The sequence below is a fragment of the Stenella coeruleoalba genome, assembly GCF_951394435.1.
Source record: "Stenella coeruleoalba genome assembly, chromosome: 14".
Taxonomy (NCBI): domain Eukaryota; kingdom Metazoa; phylum Chordata; class Mammalia; order Artiodactyla; family Delphinidae; genus Stenella; species Stenella coeruleoalba.
Window position 1 is genome coordinate 87,708,665 of NC_137160.1, and position 21,430 is coordinate 87,730,094.

Here is a 21,430-nt window from a genome sequence, read left to right on the forward strand (position 1 = left end):
ATTCTCAACCACTGCACCACCAGGGTAGCCCCACTTTGTCTTTTGATTCCTGAGACTGTGGCTCTGTTATACCCACATGTGCTGTAGCTGGGCAGTGAGAGGTCTATTGTACATGGAGATGGTGATATTCCTAAAAACTTCTTCCATTTACTTAAGTAGAATCGCCTTCCTGCCCCTTGTATATTTGGTTACTTCTACCGTGAAGGAGCACATTAAGTTTATGACTGAACAGAAGTTCCCATCTGGGGATCTTTCAGACCATCAGTCCAGACAGTGTGTTGTGAACGACCTACCCAAGTCAGACATTACCAGCCAGGTCCATACCGCATGTGAAGCCCTCTGCGTCCCAGGTTTAGAATACAGTATATTTATGCTCTTAAGGAACTAATGTTCTAGCTGGAAAAAGAGCACCGGAAACTTGAGGCCCTGAAAATCATAATAGTCGAGGCTTATTACGTGCCAGCACCGAGCGAAGTGCTTAACGTGCTCTAATTCAGTTACTCCCAAGTGGGTGTGTGTATACAGTGTGACTGTGTCAGACAGTGAACTTGAAATGAACCTTTAAGAGATGGATAGGAAGGGTATTCAGGCTGAATGCATACTGGCAGTTACAGGGCTGCCCTCAGGAGAGTCAAAAGGCTTGTAGAGGCAGTGGATCGAACGTGACACAGAGCTGAAAGCTCCCTAGGCCAGAGGAGTTCAGTCTTGACATGGGAAACCACCTGCAGAATTGGGCTGGGGAGGGAGGGGGGGAACGGCAGTATTCTGGTACTGCTGTGTGGCGGGCTGAGGAGTGGCTGAGCCGGGAGAGACAAGAGATCCCCGATATGTTGTCAGCCAGTCATTTTGAAAGGCAGGAAATTAGGCTTTGAGACTGCTCAAATTAGCTTACCTGTCAAAGATTTGAGAGTTAATATCTTACTTTCTACATAGAAGAAAATGCCCACCGAAAAGGCTTTCAAACTGTTAACTTTAAAAACATGCTGGGTTTAACATTTTCGTGAGACAGGTATGTCATATGCTTGGTTTAATGATGAAACATCTACATGACCTTGAGTCACAGGGCCCAAATATGCCATTTTATTTTCTACTCACAGTATTTTCCTGGCCGTAACTCCACGCCCTTACAAGTTGTGGAATCTTCCTTCACAACTGGGATAGCTAGTATGCCCCAAGAGGGATGTGCGTTTCCTTTTAAATGGAGTGTATGAATGTATGAATGCTTCAGTGCCCTGAAAATATGACTGACTAAATGCAGTTACATTCATCACCGTCTTAAGCCCAAGACTAACGGTCATTGTGGTGAAGAAACGAGTGAACGCCAGATTTTTTGCTCAGTCTGGAGGAAGACTTCAAAATCCACTTCCTGGAACAGTTATTGATGTAGAGGTTACCAGACCAGAATGGTAAGTTCTGTATTAGATGAAGATTGGTTTCTGTTTTGTTCTTTAGCATAGCCTCTGTACTTTATCACCTTTAACACATTTACTTGATAGTTCTTATATTTTATTTCTTATAAATACTAAAGTCTTTCATTAGTGTGATCTAATAATGCCCATGATTTACTTAGTCTCTGAAATGGTGAACAGAGGTTTCTGTGCCATCTCTCTCTGGGGGAAGCGGGTTATTGTTTGTGGTATTAGTTATACAGCCTGAGTTTAAGAACAGCTGCTCTAGATTGCTTTTGCATTTTTTTTTTTTTTTTACATATGTAACCTCATCCATAGATGGTTGTTTTCCAATCAAAATTTTTAGATCTGTAATGCACTTAGTTACCCACAGGTCAGAAAGTGTCATCTGAAACACAGTTGCAGGTAGAAAAGTGGCTTCTGAGCAAACACTTTTTATGTAACCGGGAGCTGCACTCTGCTGTAAGAAAGCCAGCTAGAACCTTCAGGGGCACACGGTAATGATCTTATTAGCACACGAGGGTTCAACTGTAAACTCACGAAATTTGGTTCCTCGAAAACCCCTTTGTGGGGAATGGAGTACAAGGCAGCAAGTCATGTTCACGAAGGCAAGTCATTGGTCAGTCCACATGAACGCCCTCTTCATGAGAGTGAACAGCTGTGGTGCTTTTGTCTTCATATATACATTTTTGGAGCTCTTTTTAAAAAGGGCAACTTTAATCAGGGTAAAGTGTCAGCCTAGGTGCAAAGTTTAAATGTGGAATGCTTCTCCTGTATGAACCTTAGGTAGATGAGGCGTTACTGTACTAAATTTATGTAGACAAATGATAATACAGATTTTGGTTCTGTTTAGTCCTGTTATCTGACAATGTATAGACATTTTTATTTCAAGATGCATTATCTTGGATTGTGTCTTTCTCTCAGGCAGGTGTTAGTTATCAGAAGGATTCTAACCTGTTGGGGAAAATCGTTGAAGGAGGAAGACAGAATGGCTAAGATAGTAACTAAGATATTACAATTTCATTTCCTGTAGGATCTCTTTAATGATTCAGAGTGGCCTCATGATACTTCTAACGTTACTACTACTCTGATAACCAAAGCTCAGGTGTAACATTGACCTAAAGACATAATTTTTTTTTAACAATTTGGGTAAAATCCAAGTTGAACTATAAAGTATGAAAAAATTTGATTACTTTTTACTAGATTTTTTTTTTTTTTTTTTTTTTTTTTTGTGGTACGCGGGCCTCTCACTGTTGTGGCCTCTCCCGTTGCGGAGCACAGGCTCCAGACGCGCAGGCTCAGTGGCCATGGCTCACGGGCCCAGCCGCTCCGCGGCATGTGGGATCCCCCCGGACTGGGGCACGAACCCGTGTCCCCCGCATCGGCAGGCGGACTCTCAACCACTGCACCACCAGGGAAGCCCTAGATGTTCTTTAAAACTTAACAGCTGCCGTTACTACTCAGATACTTGGCGAAGCCCACTTTGAACGATAATAACGTGCTTAAACTGGGAACAGGTTTTGATTCTAGCTCTTTTGTGATTTGTCTGTTCTTTTGGGCAAGTCATTTAACATTTCTGAAACCCTCATTTTGCTAAATAACCGTAATCTGTTGTAGATCAATTCTGATTTTAAAATTTGTCTAGTTTCAATGGACATAATAAATTACAGTTAATTTCTTAATATCTGTATCAGGTCAGATTACAATATCTCTGGATTGATGTTTAATTGGTACCAAAAAAATGAAAAAACAAAACAAACAAACAAAAACCCTGATGTTCCTTTACGTTTGCACTACTTGGTTCTTGATTCTAGAGCCTGTTGCTGTGCAGTCGTCTCCCCCAGATGCGGAGTGGAAACAGTGACCCGGCACAGTGGCACCGTCATAGTTAGCAGCCGTGTCAAATGTTTGCTAATGCCCCGAGGCATCAATGATAGATATTCAAAAGTATAAATAATAGTAGTATCTTAAACCTCTTTCACACACAAGCATTCCAAAATGGTTCATGAATAACAAGTTCTGAATTCAAGGAAGCATATTATGTTTTGAGAAGATTAGGTCACATTTTAGTATACCGGATCTTTTCACTGTAAGAAACTTGAATCATCTTAATTTTAGCTTTCAAAAAGATGAGCCTTACACCCGTGTGTTTCTTTCTTTTGTAATTTCCAGGTATGATTTCTTTATCGTGAGCCAGGCAGTGAGAAGCGGCAGTGTTGCTCCCACACATTACAACGTCATCTATGACAGCAGTGGCCTGAAGCCAGACCACATACAGAGGTTAACTTACAAGCTATGTCATATCTATTATAACTGGCCAGTAAGTATTTTTTTAATCAATGTTTATTCACGTCAATGAGATTCATTTTTCAAAATGGAATTGCTATGTTGTCTAAGGCTTTTACAGTTTAATACCGAGGTTTCAGTTTAGAGAGCTAGATTCAGAGTAACAGAACCTTTTCTTTTCCCGCTGAAGGGCATCATCCGTGTTCCTGCCCCTTGCCAGTATGCCCACAAACTGGCTTTCCTCGTTGGCCAGAGCGTTCACAGAGAGCCCAGCCTGTCACTGTCAAATCACCTTTACTACCTCTAACCTACAGGAAGAAGACAAGATGTAGCGGTTTGTTTTCTTTGTGAAATTATAACTTTGGGATTTTTTGAAGCTTTTATTTTTTAACTGTTATCTTTCCAGGTGAAACTTGGGAAGGAAATTAGGAGATCTAGAGTCTTATTTCTAACAGTGCTATTAACTGACTTATTTTTATTTTATAGGTAAAAATTAGGATTTTATATTTTATCTTGTTTGATTCTCATAAATAGGTTGTGAGGATTTTTTGTTTTGAAAAAAAATGTGGATAAGATGCTTTGTATTATAAACAGACTCTTAAAATATTGGAAAAGTTGGGATTTACTTGAAATTGCTTTCAGGAGTGAGCAAGTCCTACTTGTAAGGCTATATTAACCTTATTTTTGAAATATTTATTTTGAATTTAAAGGAGAGAAAAGGCATAAAGTGGAGGCTCAGTACAATCGTACGGTAGGATTTTATTTGAGCGTCTGATGATCTCATTTTAAAGAAGAAGCTGCCATTAAATAACCTATACAAGGTATAGGGAAGGCGTGAGACTGTGGAGAAATAGGCTTATTTTTATTTCATTTTTGGGGCTAGGTGTTATGGGGGTTAAAAAAGAAGATAGTTGAGGGCTTCCCTGGTGGCGCAGTGGTTGAGAGTCTGCCTGCCGATGCAGGGGACACGGGTTCGTGCCCCGGTCCGGGAAGATCCCACATGCCGCGGAGCGGCTGGGCCCGTGAGCCATGGCCGCTGAGCCTGCGCGTCCGGAGCCTGTGCTCTGCAACGGGAGAGGCCACGATAGTGAGAGGCCCGCGTACCGCAAAAAAAAAAAAAAAAAAAAAAAAAAGAAGGTAGTTGAAAGTTTTAAATTTCTGTCCAAAGATACATTTTAAGACTCCTTAATGAAAGAGGCCAGTAGTCTATATAAACGTTACTTTTTGTTTTGCAACTGGGACATCACGCCATTTGTTATAAAATAAAATTGCAGTGATTGTCATCTTATTTGAATATAACAGTGAGTTTTTGTTTTTACTGAAAGCATATGCGTTTTCTTTCCATTTATTATATTTTTTAAAACTGCTGGAGAGTACACTCAGAGGACACAATTCCATTTATAAAAGCTAAATTTGGGTTACTTACGAACTTCAGAGTAAAACTGTCAGGAAATGCTGCAACCTCAAAATTAACAGTATAAGACTGGAAATCCTTAACTTGTAAGAAAATGCAGACTAAGAAGTCTGTGTTTTTGTGAAGTTGATAATTGTAATAATTCACATCTACACAATTGTAGGACTTTTCAGGGAATTTTGCAAAGAGCAGGCTCGAAGTTAATGAGTGATTGTATGCCATGAGAACACCTTTACACGTTGCTTGCAAGCGTGATGAGTGTAAACCTTAGTGATCATACACAAGCTACAGGAACTATGATTTCAAGTGATGCCATTCAGTAAAGTTACTTGTCTTACCATTATTGTGCTTGTTCTTATCAAATAACTGCCTTTGGATTTAGCCTTATTAACATATTATGAGTGAAAACCATTTCATTTTCCCTTTAGTTCTTTGAGCTAATAACTGTTGTTAACATTGTTTTTGGCTATTAGCCGAAGTTCCTTAACCTATTTGATTTCTAGACGTTAGAAGGAATGAAACACAGGAGATTGTGACGTTTCAGAAGAATGCCAAATAAAGACAATAAAATCGATGACAGTTGCCAAATGTTGTCACAGTATTAAGGAACGTAAGGAAGTCTAATTATACAACTGTAAAAGGTTGATTTGGGGCATCTTTTATTTATGGATTTTTAGGGCTAGTCAGTAACTTAAGTCATTAAAGTCTCATACTTGGCAGGTTTTAAACTATCCTTTAAAGTTGAAAGGCTTTAATGTCTTTAAAACTATGAAAAAATGATAAATGTGGTAATTCCGGGAAAGGTGCAGTATTCAAAAGACCCTCATTATATCATAAAGACTTTGGTCTGCAAGGGACCAAAACAGCCTCAAATTAATTTCAGCCAAAAAGGGCTATTGACTGGCTTTCTCAAGTCATCCTAGGCAGTGGTTCCCAAACGGAATGTTAAACGTGACCTTCTTTGCTTTGAAATACCATAGACCACTGGGCTCCAGACCAGATCCAGGAATCAGAACTTGTAGGGGAGAGGCCAGGTGAACTACTAAACGCATCCCAGGTGGTTTGTCCGGGAATTTGGGCAAATGCCGGTTGAGAAGGTGTATAGAACCTATAGCTGATGGAATGCTATCGGGGATCTGTCACTCGCTCTGCTTCCTTCTGGGTTGGTTCTAATCAGATAGGATTACAAAGATGGTCAGAAAGCCTAGGTTTATGTCTCAGCCCCACTGCAATGAAAGGAACACCTCGTCCACAATGGTTGCAGCAAAACTCGGGCTGTCTACACATCCTTGAACCTGAGGGACACACTGCCCTGATGGGGACTTAATAATAGCTGTTGGGTCAGATGAGGCCCATCTAGGAGTGGGTAGAGGAATGGTTCCCCAAAGGAAAACTTAGGTGCTAAAACCAGAAGATGGAACAGACAAGTGAACACAGTGGATGCCTACTGGGTGTCTGCTTGTTTAACAGCAAGTCAGCTTGTGATGGAAGTCGGAGTTGCCCTGGTCGCTAGAGGGACAATTACAACCGAGCACCTGTACGGGAATTGATTGCAGTGCTTCCAAAGAACACAGCCAAAACTCTGAAATCCAGGTTTCTCCTTAAAAGAGCAACATGCACACCCGAGTTCTACTTCTGAAGGCCTCAGCATTAGGGACGCTTCAGGTTCTCCCTTCTCAGTGCCTGGTCTGACCCATCCAACCTGGCCGTTCCTCAGGTGATGAAGCAGTTTGTTGGGGGTGGTCCCTCAAGTGCATTACGACGGGTAATCTGCCCAGTTTTTTCTGGGTACACGGGCTTTCTTTCCCCTCAAAACTCCAAAAACGTGCCCCTCATTGACGCTTTCTGTTAGTTTTACGTGCTGTTCCTTAGAGCTCATAGAAATCTTGTTTGAGGATTCCGGAATTTCTGTCGGGAAATAGTGTCTTTGTTGTCTCTGGGTTGAATAGAAAGTCTGTTTCAAATTCAGTTTCCGCCTGATGCTATGATATGAATCTTCAGAAGTTTGTGGATTTCTGAGGTGTCACTCTTTCATGTAGCCATACTATTGTCATTCAGATGCAGCATTTCCAGGGCTTGGTTTAGGTCTGTTTGCATTCATCATTCCAACCCAGTTACATCGTTTAAAAATCCAGGGTGAAAGAGAGAAATGTTAAAATTCGGAAGTGGTGAGGTCAGTGGAGAGGCCACGTGCCGCTGCCTTGTAGCACGGTGGTGGCTCCCTGGGCCGCAGCGCCTCTGCTCCAGGTCACGCTGCCCCTCCCAGCACCCTGTGCTGCCTGCGGCCGGAGTCCCGTGGGAGCTCCAGCCCGCAGCCTCTGTCTGAGACCCCCCCCCCGCCTCCCGGGGTTCTCAGTCTCTCGCTGGTTCTTCCTGGTCTCCCTAACTTGAGAATGTTGGAGTGCCTCCAGGCTCAGAAGCAGGGTCTCTGAGAAGCAGGAAGAAAAGAGTTTCTTTCTACTCCTCCTCCCTCGGGAATTCCATTCAGTCTCATAACTCATTTCTGTCAAAATGCTGCCAATTCACATCTCCAGCCCTGGCCTCCTACAGTCAGATGTGTCCGAGTGTCTGATACAGTGGCTCTCAAGCTCTTTGGTCTAAGGACTTCCTTACCCTCTTAACTTGCTGAGGACCCGGAGAGGTTTTGTTTATGTGGGTTATATTTATTAATTGTATATTAGAAATTGTATTTTAAAAACGATACGGAAACCCACATTCCATTAACTGTTAGACTGATGCTGTCGTCATGTCATGAAGCCTCTAGAAAATACTGTACACTCGTGAGAGAACACGAATGAAAAAGGCAGATGGCCTCAGTGTTAACAAATCAGGTCCTGTGGTCCCCTACTCTGGTCCTAGCCCAGCCAAGACCCTCTGCCTTGGCAGGGAAGGTGCTTTTCCATTAGGGTTCACACAGCCAAAACCAAAACTGAACCTGAGATCGGTGCAATGCAAGCTTTATTCATTGGCCAAAGATGGAGAAGTGGGAATTTAGTTCACAGGTCAACCTCTCACTCACGCTCACGTGGCGAGGGGGATTGGATTGTAAAGAATAAGGACGGTGCGGGGAGGAGCGAGGCTGATGGTGGGGAGGCATTTGCATTGTTCTTCTGGGGGAGGGGCGGGGTTTCCCTGAAATGGGATGCCACCCTTTTTCTGTCCTTTTTTGGTCGGCAACTTCCGGTCATGGCCGCTGGTAGGTATGTCACTTAGTAGCTGATGCAGTAAAAACAACGTAGATGAGACTCCGGGTCTGTTGAAGGTCACATTCGTTGCCATCTTGGTTCTAGCTGGTTCTCGCTGGGTTTTGTTTTTCTCTTCATGTCGCTTCGTTACTTTGTTTGGGACCCTGTGACTCAAAGAGACATGTTAGTTCCTGTTCAAGGGAGGGGTTGGCAGCCTTTGGGCAAGAATCTGGAGTCAGCTCTGGCCACAGCAGGAAAAGAGTTTTGACCACAGAACCCTGGAGGAGTCGCAGGGTACCCCAGGGGTCCCCTGGCCACACTGTGAGAACCTCTGGTTGAATCATTCAGTATGCCTGGAACTGAACTGTGAATTCTCTCAGACCTGCCCCAGTTCAGTTAATTGGAGCTCCGTTTTCCCAGATGTTCAGACCAAAACCCTTGGCATCTTTCCTTGAGTCCTGTCTTTCTCGTGTCACACTTTGGGTTCCTCGGTAAGTGTTATAAGCTCTGCCTTCAAAAGATCATGAATATCCAGCCACTGTTCCTGTCCCCTCTTCCAGGCCACCACTGTCTCTGAATCACTACCACAGCCTCCTAAAGTGGTCCTTTTGCAACAAAGTGATCAAGTCGCACACCTGCTCGTCGTGCGGTGGGTTCCCACCTCGGGAAGACAGTCGTTGCCAGGGTGTGGCATCGTGCCACCCAGGTGCCCGCGTCCTGCCCCGGGACCTCTGCTGCTGCTCCGGGCCCAGACTTCCACATGCTCCTTCAGGTCAGCTAAGATGTCACCAGCAGAGGGACCACTTTCTAAATTTTCAGCATCCCACAGGCAGAGACATAGCCTTTCTGCTCTCTCCAGCTTTGCTGGTATCAGTAGCATATTACTTGTTGTGCTTTTTCTACTCTGCTCCCCCACTAGAATGCAAATGATTCCAGGAATCCAGGAGGGCAGGAATCTTTGTGTCTTGTCCACTGTTGTCTCCGAGCGTCTTGATCAATGTCTGGCACATAACAGGCTCTCAGATATTTATTGAAAGGACAAATAACTAATGTAACTTAACTCAGTCAGCCAGCCCCTGTACTTCTTATGCATGTTAATGTCAAGGGAGCCCTGTATACTCCGCAGTGGTTCTCGTCCTGGGCTGTGTGTTCTGGTCACCAGAGGGCTTTAAAAGCTCCTAATGGCAAGCCCCCACCCGGTTCTCATAAGTGAGACTCTTGGCCTGGGACTTGGACATAGGAGCACTCAGCAGTCTTAGCAACAGCTGGAGTAATACTATACGAGGCAAAGAAGCGAAATCATCCATGTGGGTAGCAACCAGTCAGGCTTCCGAGAAACCTGGATCCTAAGTCCCAGCTTCTGGCCACACCTCAGGACCAGATGTTCTGCCACTGGATTCTTCTCTTCGTGGGTGCCTGGAAAAGGAGGTCCTGCCCAGTCCGTCTTTGCCCATATGCTCCCTGTGCGAGGCTTGGTCAGGTGTGGCAGGAGGGAGCCCTTTGGAGGGGGCATGGCCTCAGCTGTGGTGCGGCAGGGCTGCCCTAGCACAGGCAGGCACTTGGCTCCTGGCCCTGCGGTGAGCAGAGACCGCACCTGCCCAGGAAGCAGCCAGCCCGTAGGGGATCATTCCTGGGCTACGAGGCACCTGACTGAGGAGTTGCATGCTTTCACCCTTTCTGTTGGGGGTCAGCCTCTTCCCGTCTGGCCTCAGGGGCCTGTGAGGCTGGGGGATAGGGGTGGTATAGATACCTTCTTTCTGGACGACACACGAGCCTTTGAGCACTCGAATCCTGTTCCCTCCTATCCAGCTTACATGCCATTGTTCTAAATCAACTTTATTGTGATTTACATGTAAGTGAATGCAACTTGATGAGCTTTTGACCATTTTATACACTCCAGTGTCTCTGCCACCATCGAGATTTAGAAAAATGTCCATTCCCTCCCAAAGAAGGTTCCTTCTTGCTTCTTTGCAAACAGCCCTTCCCACCTTTCCCCCAAGCAGCCACGGTCTGCCTTTGACCTCCTCTGGTCTCGTGTGAACGGAATCCTACGGTGCATGAACTCCTCTGCGCCTGGCTGCTTCTGCTCTGAGGGCTTCAGAAGTTAACCTGTTTAATTGTCTGGTTGGTTGGTTTGCTTAAGCAGGGTTTCACTGTAAGGTCGTACTTCACATTGTTGATTCACTGTGGACGGATGGGTATTTTGGATGCTTCCTATTTGGGGCTATTATAAACTCTAGAAAAATTCTGTTCAGGCCTTTGTATGGACACAGTTTTTCTTTCTTTTGGGTAAATACATAGAAGTAGAATTGCTGGATCTGCATGCTAAATGTCTCTGATTTTATAATTAGCTGACAAGCTGACAAGTGACTGGACGCTTTTCTGTTCTCCCCTCCAGTGCATGAGAGTTCCAGTTGCTCCACATCCTCGCCAATCTTTGATGATGTCAGTCTTTCCATTTTAGTGGGTGTGTAATGTTATCTCACTTGGATTATTAATTGCATTTCCCTGCTGACTAATGATACTGAGCATTTTGTGTGTGCATATTAGCCATTCTTATAGCTTCTATGAAGTAGCTGTTCAGACCTTTTGCATATTATCTTTTAAACTGGTTGGTCTTATTGAATTGTAAAATTTCTTTGTGTATTCTGGGTAAAAGTCTTTTGTCAGATATATGCACTATGAATGTTTCCTCTCTGTTGCTGGCTTCTTGTTTTGCTTTCTTAAGTATCAAAGAGAAGATATTTTTGAATTCGATGGAGTCCAGTTATCAGGGGTTTTTTCTCTTATAATTTGTGCTTTTCGTGTCCTGTATAAGACATCTTTCTAGCCAAATTTCTCCTGTGTTTTCTTCTAGAAGTCTTATAGTTTTAACATTTTCATTTAGGGCTGTGTTCTGAGTTAAATTTTGTGTATCATATGAGGTAAGAGTCAGTTCTCCCTCCTATGAATCCCCCTTCTTTCTGCAGAATTTCTGGAAAATACCATATTTCCCCTGTTGAATTGCTTTGGCACCTTTGTTGAAAATGAACTTACTGAATATGTAAGCATCTGTTTGTTCCACTGATTTATATGTATCTTTATTTCTATATAGCTGTGATTTACATGCAAACACCACTGCCTTGATTACTGTGGCTTTACAGTAAGTCTCAAAATTAGGCAACGTTAGTCTTTCCCCCTTGTCCATCTTTTTCAAAATGGGTTTGACTATTCTAGGTCGTTTGCATTTCTGTGTAATTTTTTATTCAGTTTATCAATTTCTGGAATAAGCCTGCTGGAATCTTGACTGCCATTTCACAGAATCAGTAGATTTACCGGGAGGAAACTGGCATTTAACAATACGAATCTTCCAAGCCATTAACATCTCTTATATCTCTATTTAGGAGCTTTTTCATAGTCTTAGGCAATGTTTTACATTCTTCAGTATATAAATCTTGTATGTATTTTGTTAAATTTGTCCCTAAGAATTTCATGTTTTTGATGCTACTATAACTGCTTATGTTGATTTCTTCCTTTATTTTATATCAGTTATATCTATATTTTAACTTCTGTCTAATTGTTCCCTGCTGGGGAGAGTGATACAAAATATGCAATTTATACAGAAATACAATTGACTTTTGTATGTCGACCTTGTACCCTGTCACCTTGCCAAATCCACATATTAGTACTAACCGCGTTTTGTAGATACCCCTTAACATTTTCTGCATAAAGTCATGTCATCTGCAAATAAAGACTGTTTTACTTCTTCCTTTCAAAAGTGTATGACTTTTCTTGCCTTATTGCAAGGCTAGAAACTCCAGTATAGTGTTGAATACAAGTAGTCAAGTGGACGTCCTTGTCTTGTTTTTGACAGAAAGGGCAAGTGGTCAGTCTTTCATCGTTATGTGTGTTGACTGTTAACTTTACCAAGTTGAGGTAAATTCCTTTCTTTTCCTGGTTTCCTGAACAGTTGTTGATTGTGTCCAGTGCTTTCCTTGCATTTATTGAAATGACTGGGTAGCTTTTCTCTTTTGTTCTGTTAATACAGTAAAACACATTGATTTTTCTTCAGCGTGTTCAACCAACCTTCATTCCTGGGTTGAACCACAGTTAAATATAGTGTATCATCCTTATATATTGTTGGATTCAATCTGCTAATGTTTGGTCAAGGATTTTTTTTTTTAATCTACATTCATGATGCTATTGGTCTGTAGTTTTCTTACAATGTCTTTGCCTAGTTTTGGTATCAGGATAATGCTGGCCTCATGAGTTTGGGCATTTTTCTTTCTTCTCTCTTCTCTGGAAGAATTTGTGTACAGTGGGCCGTATGTATTCCGTAAATGTTTCATAGTATTCACCAAAGCTAATAAGTCCAGTTCATGATCACTTTGGGCTTGCCTACATTTTCATATTTTAGGAAATTTGTAAATGTGTTCAAAACATTCAACCCTGGCTACTTTTACTGGTTTTACTTTACTTTATGTTTTTGGAGGAGCTGTCATGAATTGCTTTTCCCTGTGGTAAAGTGTACGTAACATAAAGCTTTACCATTTCAACCATGTTAAGTGTGTAGTCGCGTTAAGTACATCCACACTGTCGTGTGGACTTCAATTTCTTATACTGGTATTTCTTAAGCTGGAATATTTTTAAATTAAAGACATTCCATTTAATCTAGCATTTCAGCTTTTTTTTTTTTTAACTTAAGATCTCCAGAATTGATACCATCTTGTGCAACTTAAACTTTGTGCCCTTTGACCCACATCTCCCCATTTCCCCCACCCTCAGCCCCTGGCAACCACCATCCTACCCTCTGCTTCTAAGTGTTTTTGACTGTTTTGGGTTCCACGTGTGAGTGAGATCATGCAGGATTTCTCTGTCATCAGTTATTCAAACATAACCTTTTTTGTAAATGCGTTAGGTGAAAACATAGTTCGCCGTGAATGACGTTATGATAGCAGTCATTTTATGTGCTTGCATACAGTTCATAAAGTTATGCGTTTGAATTATATTTTCACCTTGCACGTTGGTCTTACCTCTTAATGATAACAAACCCTATTATTGGGAGAATTTTAAAATAATTAAGGATTTCAGGAAAATGCTTTGTATTTGAAAAATTAAGTTGTGTTTTATTATATTTAGCTGGTGTAGCTCTTTACTCAGATCATTTGAATTCTGGAGTTGCCAAAGGGAGATGTTATGAATATGGTTTGAACTCACTCTCGACATCTTTGCTGCACGTGAGCATTTCACAAGAAACACTCGGGCGCAGCACCTTTCTTTTGCCACTGAGTGGATCGTCACCAACAATGCGAGAGTGACGGCACTTTGTAAATGACTCCCAGGTCAGAATTGCTTTAGAACAAAAGTACTGCCAGAAAAGGTAACGTTATAGAGTTTTTCTTGTACGTATAGGAGAAAGGAATTCAGTTATGCTGCTATGATTTAAAAAAAAAAAAAGCGTTCAAAACAAACACAGAATAAATGGCGTTGTATAAAATAAGAAATTTTATTTCTATAAAATATTTTACACTAGCTGTACACATGCACACACCCACACAGAACTTAACCACACACTGGGTAATTTCCTTTTAATAAATCTACCACATACTATTATATTACAATTTACAATATAGTTTTTGAAGACACAATGGGGAAAGCGTCATCATTCATTTATAAACCTCCCATAAATTACAAAAGAAAGGCAGTCTGAAAAGTATGTATAAAGAGTAAAAACAATTTACAAGTGGACAAGAATTACAAAATAGTAACCATCAAATACATCTGCCAGCAACTCTGTAAATCTTTGTTGTTGTTGTTCGGGTGCCAATGGTGAAGACTGGTGTGGAGTCATTCTGAACAGACTTAAAGTTAGTATGTTTTCGGTGGGGCTTATGTGGATGCTTTACGTGTGGGCTGTTCATTGTTGATTATCTGTGTATGGCATTTTGACAAATGATGAAAGTAACGTAAGTCCATATGCCACAAAGTGTAACACTGAAAGCAATGACTATTACCAGCTTTTTGGCAGGTTGGAGTAGTGGTACTTTACCAAAGTTACTTCCTCTCCTCTTTTTTAAATGATTTGAATAAGTAAACATCTCCTGTGTGTCGCCTGGCTTGCTTCGAAAGACAGAAAACCAGGATCTTATCATTGCACAGCCTGTGCAACTTGGTCTCAAAGCACTGTGTCTGTGAGGGTGGAGGGCACTGAATGCACAACACATACAACGTGTACACCGTAGCTTTTATTGGACAGTACAGATCACTGTGCATGTATAAGGCAGGACATCAAGGCGGTTAAACTAGGAATTTCAAGACCAGAGTTCAAGTGAGAGTTATGCGTCATGAGGCAAGCATTTCTGAAAAGGGAGCGAGGTTGGAATCATTCCTTCAAGGGCAGATGACAAATGCACAAAGGCTGGGGCCCCAGGTAGGGAGTGAGCTACAAAGAGCTACTGGCCGCCCTGTGTGCTCACGAGACAGCCCAGCTCCCGCCAGGGCCCGGCAATAACAAGAGCGACGGGCGCGGAGGCCCGGCGGGAGTACCAGCAGCTCTGTGTCCTGGCGCTGGGTTTAAAGTGGACGGTAGTGCAAAGAGCATTTCTCTACTGGTGTCAGGGGAGAAGATTGGTTTTTTAGGAAGTACTTGAGTCATGAAAGCCCTAGTTTGGAATTAAAGAAAATTACATAGATTTGGAAGTTGTCCGGAAGCACGTGAATCATTTCACTGCACCCAGCTTTTTCAGCAGTTTCTTGCCTTTGGAAAGCAGCCCCTTTTTCTTTCTCGAGGACATTTCCCTGCCTCTCCCAGGACTACCAGTACCCATAGATGACGTAGGTGGCCCAGAATGGAGATGGGCTGTGGGAGATGGTACTCTCCTGGCTGTACCTGAACCCTCAGGAGGAACCTAGTAGGCACATTGGTACAGGTCACTGAGTGCGCGAGCGCCGGCAGCACCCCTCCGCTCGCCGCGCGGCATCAGTGACGCCACACGGCCCCGCTTCCCACCAGGCAAGGTGAGCGTGGTTCGTTTCTTCTCTGAAGGGTTGAAGTATCCCGTGAGAGGCACACGGCCCTCCCACGGCATAGCTCAGAGGGGGCGGGTCTGAGGGCCCCCAGACAGAGGGCCAGCAGTGTGGGGTTTTCGGTTTCTTTGTGTTCGGGGGAGGGAGTGGCCATTGCTCTGGCAACACAGAGCTGGGTAATCATTGACTTTGTAACTTAAGACCAGAAGCAGGAAGGAGGAGTCATTTTGAATTAGGTTGAGAGTAAGACTGGCTGAGTACCCGTCAGTAATCTTAAAAGCAAAAGTTCTTAAGGGGAATTTCGAATTTGAAAACTACTTGGGCATGTGAGATCCTGACGTTGAGTACATTCCTGGGTTAGTATACTAGAGAGATACTGGAGATGGCGCACCGGTTGAAAGAAAAATAAATAAAAAAAATAAAATGAACCTTAATTTCAATCAAAGAAAGCTTAAAGGCCCTTATTGTACGCTCTCATCATTTCCAAGGTATTAAAGGTGCGTTTTTGTCGATACAGAGCACATGGTAGGGTTTCCGTGCACTCGAGTGCTTCCCGGTGCCTCGCAGGAGCGGAACTGTATTCTAACGCGGGCATGATGACGTGGGCTCACCCGCGTTTACGGTCGCATGCATGCCTGCGATTACATAACACCACCTTTCCTCTTGCTCCCTTACCCCACCAGAGCAAAGCTCTAATACGAGGACTCGTTATTCATCAGGCAGACAGGAGCCCAGGGGCTTCAAGCTTCCTTGGATTTAAAATCAGGGTCTAATTCTAATGGAGAACACCTACTAAATCATCCCAAAGTACACCTGAAGATACCATCTATTCCATCTAATGCAATCATTTGAGCTGCATGTTTCATTAAACTTGGTATTGCATTGGTATACCAACAAAGCAGTCTTCCAGCCAAACGCCTGCGTGTTCAGGACACTTGCTTGTGCTTTGAGGAGACGCATCAGCTCTCCCGTAAGGTAGAGGGACGGTCACTTAAGAAAAAGCTGCCTGCCATTCCAGGCAGCATGGGGAGCGTTCAGAGGCAACTCTAGATCACCTCGTGTTCACTACTCATCCGCTCGATCTTGAGTTGCGGGGTTTTTTTTAGGTAAAATTTCCAGAGGAAACATCTTATTAGGTTGTGCTTTTCCCAAGAGTGGCTAACAATGCAATATGCAGCTTGAATTATGACTAGACATTGGAACACTGTGTAAACAAACAATTAGCCTGTTAAGAAATATGTTCCCAATGTTGGCCTCTTCCAAATATTCTTAACGTAAATCGTAGGAAATGATTATCAAAGCTGATTTATTTCTCTACAAATTCAGTTGCTTTACAACTGAGACCAATAACACTTTAGGTCCAGTGAGTTTTTGAGACATATTTCTTCTTTTTTTTAGCCCCCCAGTGAAGCCTTAAGTCTACCGCATTGGTCCACTGCAGGTAGCTTAGGTTGCTATGTTTACAGGTATCTTCAGTTGCTCACTTACGTGAAGGCTACATTGCCTGATTAAGGGGTGAAATGCACACTCTTCTTCTGTTTCCAAGCAGATGAGCAAAGAAATAAAATATATATAAAAATATAATATATAAAAACTCGCAGTGATGAAATAAAATAAAAATGAGACACCAAACAAATGTAATCTGACAGTTATATATGGCTGAGAAGTTCTTTGACCTTTGTTGAGAAGATCTGTTAAAACCCTGACAGGGCAAATAACCATTACTGCCCACCGAGTCTAAGGACTATCGCCATCCCCGTTTCACTCTTAAACTGGACTGTGCGTCTGTGACGTAGGATGGCAAGTTCCTTTGTGAGCAAAGCAGACTGATTAGATTGAAAGGGGCATTTTGGTGAAACAAGTAAACTTGATTTGGAATTAGGAATTTTCAGGCACAACCCCCATGGGAGGGCAGAGGAAAAATTCAGGGTATATGCTTTTCGACCTAAGACATAAAAAGCAATGCAGAGACTGCAGTAGACCGTCTGTGGCGGAGTGGGACAGGGGTTAAAAGTGCTGAACACACGTGCTTACCCTTTTCGTCTTCGAGCGCGTCAGCGTGTCCTGCGGGTAGTGGGGCGGCGCGTCAGAAAGATAGACTTCTACGTCATCGGGTACTTCTTCTAGGAAGTTGGAGGGTACGAGGCCTTTCTGCCCATTAAGCTCCCCCTAAAAACACAGGGGTGAGAAGCACAATTGACTCTCTTTTTCCAGAAACCTGCTTCTTGCTTCAGGCAAAGGAGTACAGCTCAGAGCAGCGAGTTTCTTCTGGCTCAGAAGTGGCAGACAGACCGGGACGCCAGTGCTCCCGGACTCCCCCGACCACAAGAGTGAGCTCGGCCACGTGCTCGAAGCGCAGGGTCCCGGCGCCTGCCCTGAGGTCTCGAGCTGGCCTGTCTGGAGCGGAGCTGAGGACCTGTTTTGGCCAAGGGGCCTGGGTGGTTCTCAGGGTCAGGCACGCTTAGGAACAGTCCTGGGGAGCACCTCACTTAGAGGTCCTCAGCCCTGACCAACCTCTGAGTCCCATGGGAGCTTGCACAAATAGCGTTGCCTGGGTGCACTGAGAGAGGGGAGTGGGGGGCGGGTGTCACATGCGGGGGCAGGATTGAGGGGGCCGACCGGTTCCACCTGGTATCTTTCATCCTGTGCGTCGCTACAGCCTCGCTGTAAGAATGCACCCAAGAGGGGAAGGTGAAGGCGTTGGCACCTCCTCGAGGTGACTGCTTCAGGTCGGTATATATCCTTCTGGACCTGTCTACGCAGTCACGTGTCCGTGCATGGAACACAGTTCCAACTGCCCACTGGACGTCAGTCCCGAGCAGCTCACAGCCCACCACATCAACCCCCCCAGTGCCACCTTGCCCCACAGAACCCAAAACCAAGCTCAAAACTGGCCCCAGACAACCTGGGAGTGTGTTTCTCTGTCCAGTAGGTGTAGGAGACGGTGGCAACTTGAAAGAGACAGCCTACAGCATCAAAATGAAAAACTGCATCCAGGAACATGATGAACAGAGTGAATGGGAGAAAATGCTTGCAAGTCATATATCTAGTAAGGGGTTATAAAGGATATATAAAGAACTTCTACAACTTAACAAAATAAACAACCCAATCAAAAAGTGGGCGAAGGACTTGAACAGATAATTTCCCAAAAAAAAAAAAAAAAGACAGATGGCTAAGTAGCACATACAAGATGCTCAGCATCACTACTCATTAGGGAAACGTAAACCAAAACCTCAAGACACCACCTCACATCCATTAGGATGGCTACTATAAACGTATTTTAATGTTGGTGTAGATGCGGAAGAATTGGAGCCCTCGTGCACTGTTGGTGGGACTGTGAAACGGTACAGCCACTATGGAGGAAACAGTACGGTGGTTCCTCAAAAAATTAAAAATAGAATTACCATATGATATGATCCAACAATTCCACTTCTGGGTGTTTACCCAGAAGAACTGAAAGCAGAATTTTGAAGGGAGAATTGTGTACCTATATTCATAGCAGCATTCTTCACAATAGCGAAAGGATGGAAGCAACCTAGCTGTGCATCAGCGGGTGAATGGATAACAAAATGTGGTACAGTGGAGGGTTATTCAGCCTTAAGAAAGGAAGGATATTCTGACCTATGCTACAACAGAGACGAACCTTGAGGACACTATGCTAAGTGAAGGGTCACAAGCAGACGTATACTGCGTGATTCCACTTACATGGGTCCGGAGAGCAGCCAGAGTCTAGAGACAGAAAGGAGAAGGGTGGGCGCCAGCGGGAGGGGACAGTGGGGACTTGGTGTTTGACGGGGACAGAGTTAACCTTGCAAGATGGAAAGAGTTCTGGAGATGGATGGTGGTGACGGTTGCACGACAGTGAGTGTACTTAACGCTGTTGAACTGTACACTTACAAGTGATTAAGATGGTAAATTATGTGTATTTTCTCACAATTAAAATTAATTCTTTTAAAAGAGGCAGGTCCAGGTACCCCCCACGCCTTCCTGTGCGATAATCCCTCCTGAGCCCGACAGCCACGTGCCCAGTCGCCCACCAGCTCCTTCTGCCTAGACCCTGAAGATCCCGCCCTCCTGTTTACCTGTGGCCGCTTCAACCCTGCTTCCTCAGGCTCCACCGTTAGCTTGTCTTTCTCCGTTGGTGTTACTTAGGCACTCTTTCTAGGACAGCTTTGCTTTTTGCTGTACATGTCTCCCTGGTGATTTCTTCCACGCCAGCGCTTGCAGACAACATGTATATATGCGAAGGCGCTGGAACGTCTGTCCAGTCCAGACCTCTCAGTAGGTCCACCAGCCAGATTTTCCCTCCAGCACCGGAGGTAAGCACCAGACGGAGCAGCTGGCTCGTGGTGGGGGCTACATTCTATGAAAAGGCACAGCTTTACACACACATCCCCATCAGCACCGTGTTCACATCTCAAGAGGCACCTGTGTGAACCACGACCGCCAGGGGCCTGCGTGTTCAGGCTCCCGGGCTGAGCCCTGCCCTGGGCTCCCCGATACAGCGGTGGAGGGACCTGCCTGTGCTCTTCATTGTTTCCTCTCTTCTCTCGAGCCTCCCAGCACAGTTCTGCTAAATCACACGTCAAAAGTGCACACGACACGAATTCACTGTTGGCGTCCACCGCCACGTACCCCGGCACAGGACGTGGTCGCTAGAATCACGCTCCTGCGTGAGTCCCCCTCCACGTTGGAGAGGCTCTGTAGCCCCAAGCTCAATAGTTTCTAAGCCGTGTTTTCCTCGCTACCGTGTCCTCATTTCTGTGTTCCCAAGGGCACCCATCGGCTGCGGCAGAATCTGCAGACCCTCCTGGAAGATGTCACAGCTACAGATCTGAGCCCTGCGCGGCCTCGAGCCTATCTCTGTCAGCCTCCCCCGTCACCGTCTCAGTGCAGGCCCTTGCCCGTCACCTGGGCCGTTCCATCGCCCGTCGCCTGGCCTCTTGGGACTCGCACCTCCCTTACACGGTCCACTTGCGAAGCCCTTGACCATAATAACATCTCCCCCACTTGCAGACCCTTCACAGTCTGATCTCTGCTCCTCCTCAAGCCTCACTTCTACCGCTTTTGTGTTTGAAGCCGGATACGAACCGTGTGAAGACCTTACAGTTCGAACAGGATTGGAATCCGCTGGGCTGGGCTGAGCGGCAGAAAACGTTACAGTCTACCCCGGCCCCTTCTTCCCCATGCCCAGTCAGCACGAGGCCCCATCACGCTCGCACACTTCTCCTCCTTTGCTTCCTTTAATACTTTAGAATGCTACTGTACGGCCTGCTTCCCTCTGACCTATCGAAGTAGATGATCTAAGAGTTTGGGTGTTGAAACACTGGGCGGTGCAAGCGTCTGGCTAACACAGCGTGAGGGCTAAAGCACTGTGGGGTGCTGGGAGTCTCAGATGACTGGAGACAAGGCAGGGACTTCACTGGGGAGGCCGTGAGTTGTGGAGGGGAAGGCCCAGGTAGACAGCAGAGGCCCCTCTGTCTACACTCTGTTCACTATGGGAGGTGGTGGAACCGAGGAGAGACTAGAAGACATGACAGGACGAGGTCCCATGAAAGAGCTGCAAGTCAGCTCTCTCGAGAGCTTTCAAGACTGCACGCGATGTCAGACAACGCAGGTGTGGCGAAATTTAAGATGTTTGGTATTAAGTTAGGTATCCGCGGTTCTTGTTTACCAAATAAAAAATAACTGCACTGGGCAGTCTACTCAGCAAATTTGACCAACAAAATAATACTAAAGCCATCTGGTGGAAAGAACTAAAACGTGTGCACAGATCAATTTAGATCTGATTCCTACTATCATGTAAACCTTAGGCAGGCTGTTCAAGAAAATAAAGTAGATAAAACAGTGTAGGAATGGGAACATGCAGATCATATTAGAAAAATATGTTTAAATTACCAGAAAATACTATGTCCAGTTTTGTCTGTATGTTTGAAAATCTAAATGAAAGGCATGGCTTTCTAAATATATATAAAGTATTAAAAATTGACTCAATAAGAAGATAATTATTTCAGCAAGTGAAAACTTTTGTACAACTGCATCCTAAAAAGACACTGAACCTATAATATTTTTAGGTAGGTTGTAATAACCTTCATGTAATTGTAGGACCTTAACTATGTCCTTTAATCTGT

At 44.2% G+C, this 21,430-nt stretch overlaps 2 protein-coding genes across 6 annotated transcripts in view; one reads left to right on the forward strand and one right to left on the reverse strand.

Moving 5' to 3' along the window:
* Window positions 1-7,167, forward strand: part of PIWIL1 (piwi like RNA-mediated gene silencing 1) — a 33,280-nt gene extending 26,113 nt beyond the window's left edge. For 3 of the 5 annotated variants that reach the window (XM_079942632.1, XM_079942629.1, XM_079942628.1), the window contains 3 exons: window positions 1,281-1,406; window positions 3,582-3,729; window positions 3,886-6,304. In XM_079942632.1, coding sequence (XP_079798758.1) covers window positions 1,281-1,406; window positions 3,582-3,729; window positions 3,886-4,002 — 391 coding nt within the window. In that variant the 3' untranslated portion in view covers window positions 4,003-6,304. Of the gene's footprint in view, window positions 1-1,258; window positions 1,407-3,581; window positions 3,730-3,885 lie in introns of those variants that run through there. The other 2 variants (XM_079942630.1, XM_079942631.1) reach the window with 2 other exon arrangements.
* Window positions 7,168-13,584: 6,417 nt separating this feature from the next.
* RIMBP2 (RIMS binding protein 2) overlaps window positions 13,585-21,430 on the reverse strand; it is a 241,715-nt gene continuing 233,869 nt past the window's right edge. The window contains exons 21-22 of the mRNA XM_079942129.1: window positions 17,334-17,468; window positions 13,585-15,181 (exon numbers count right to left, since the gene is read on the reverse strand). Coding sequence (XP_079798255.1) covers window positions 14,993-15,181; window positions 17,334-17,468 — 324 coding nt within the window. The 3' untranslated portion in view covers window positions 13,585-14,992. The remainder of the gene's footprint in view (window positions 15,182-17,333; window positions 17,469-21,430) is intronic.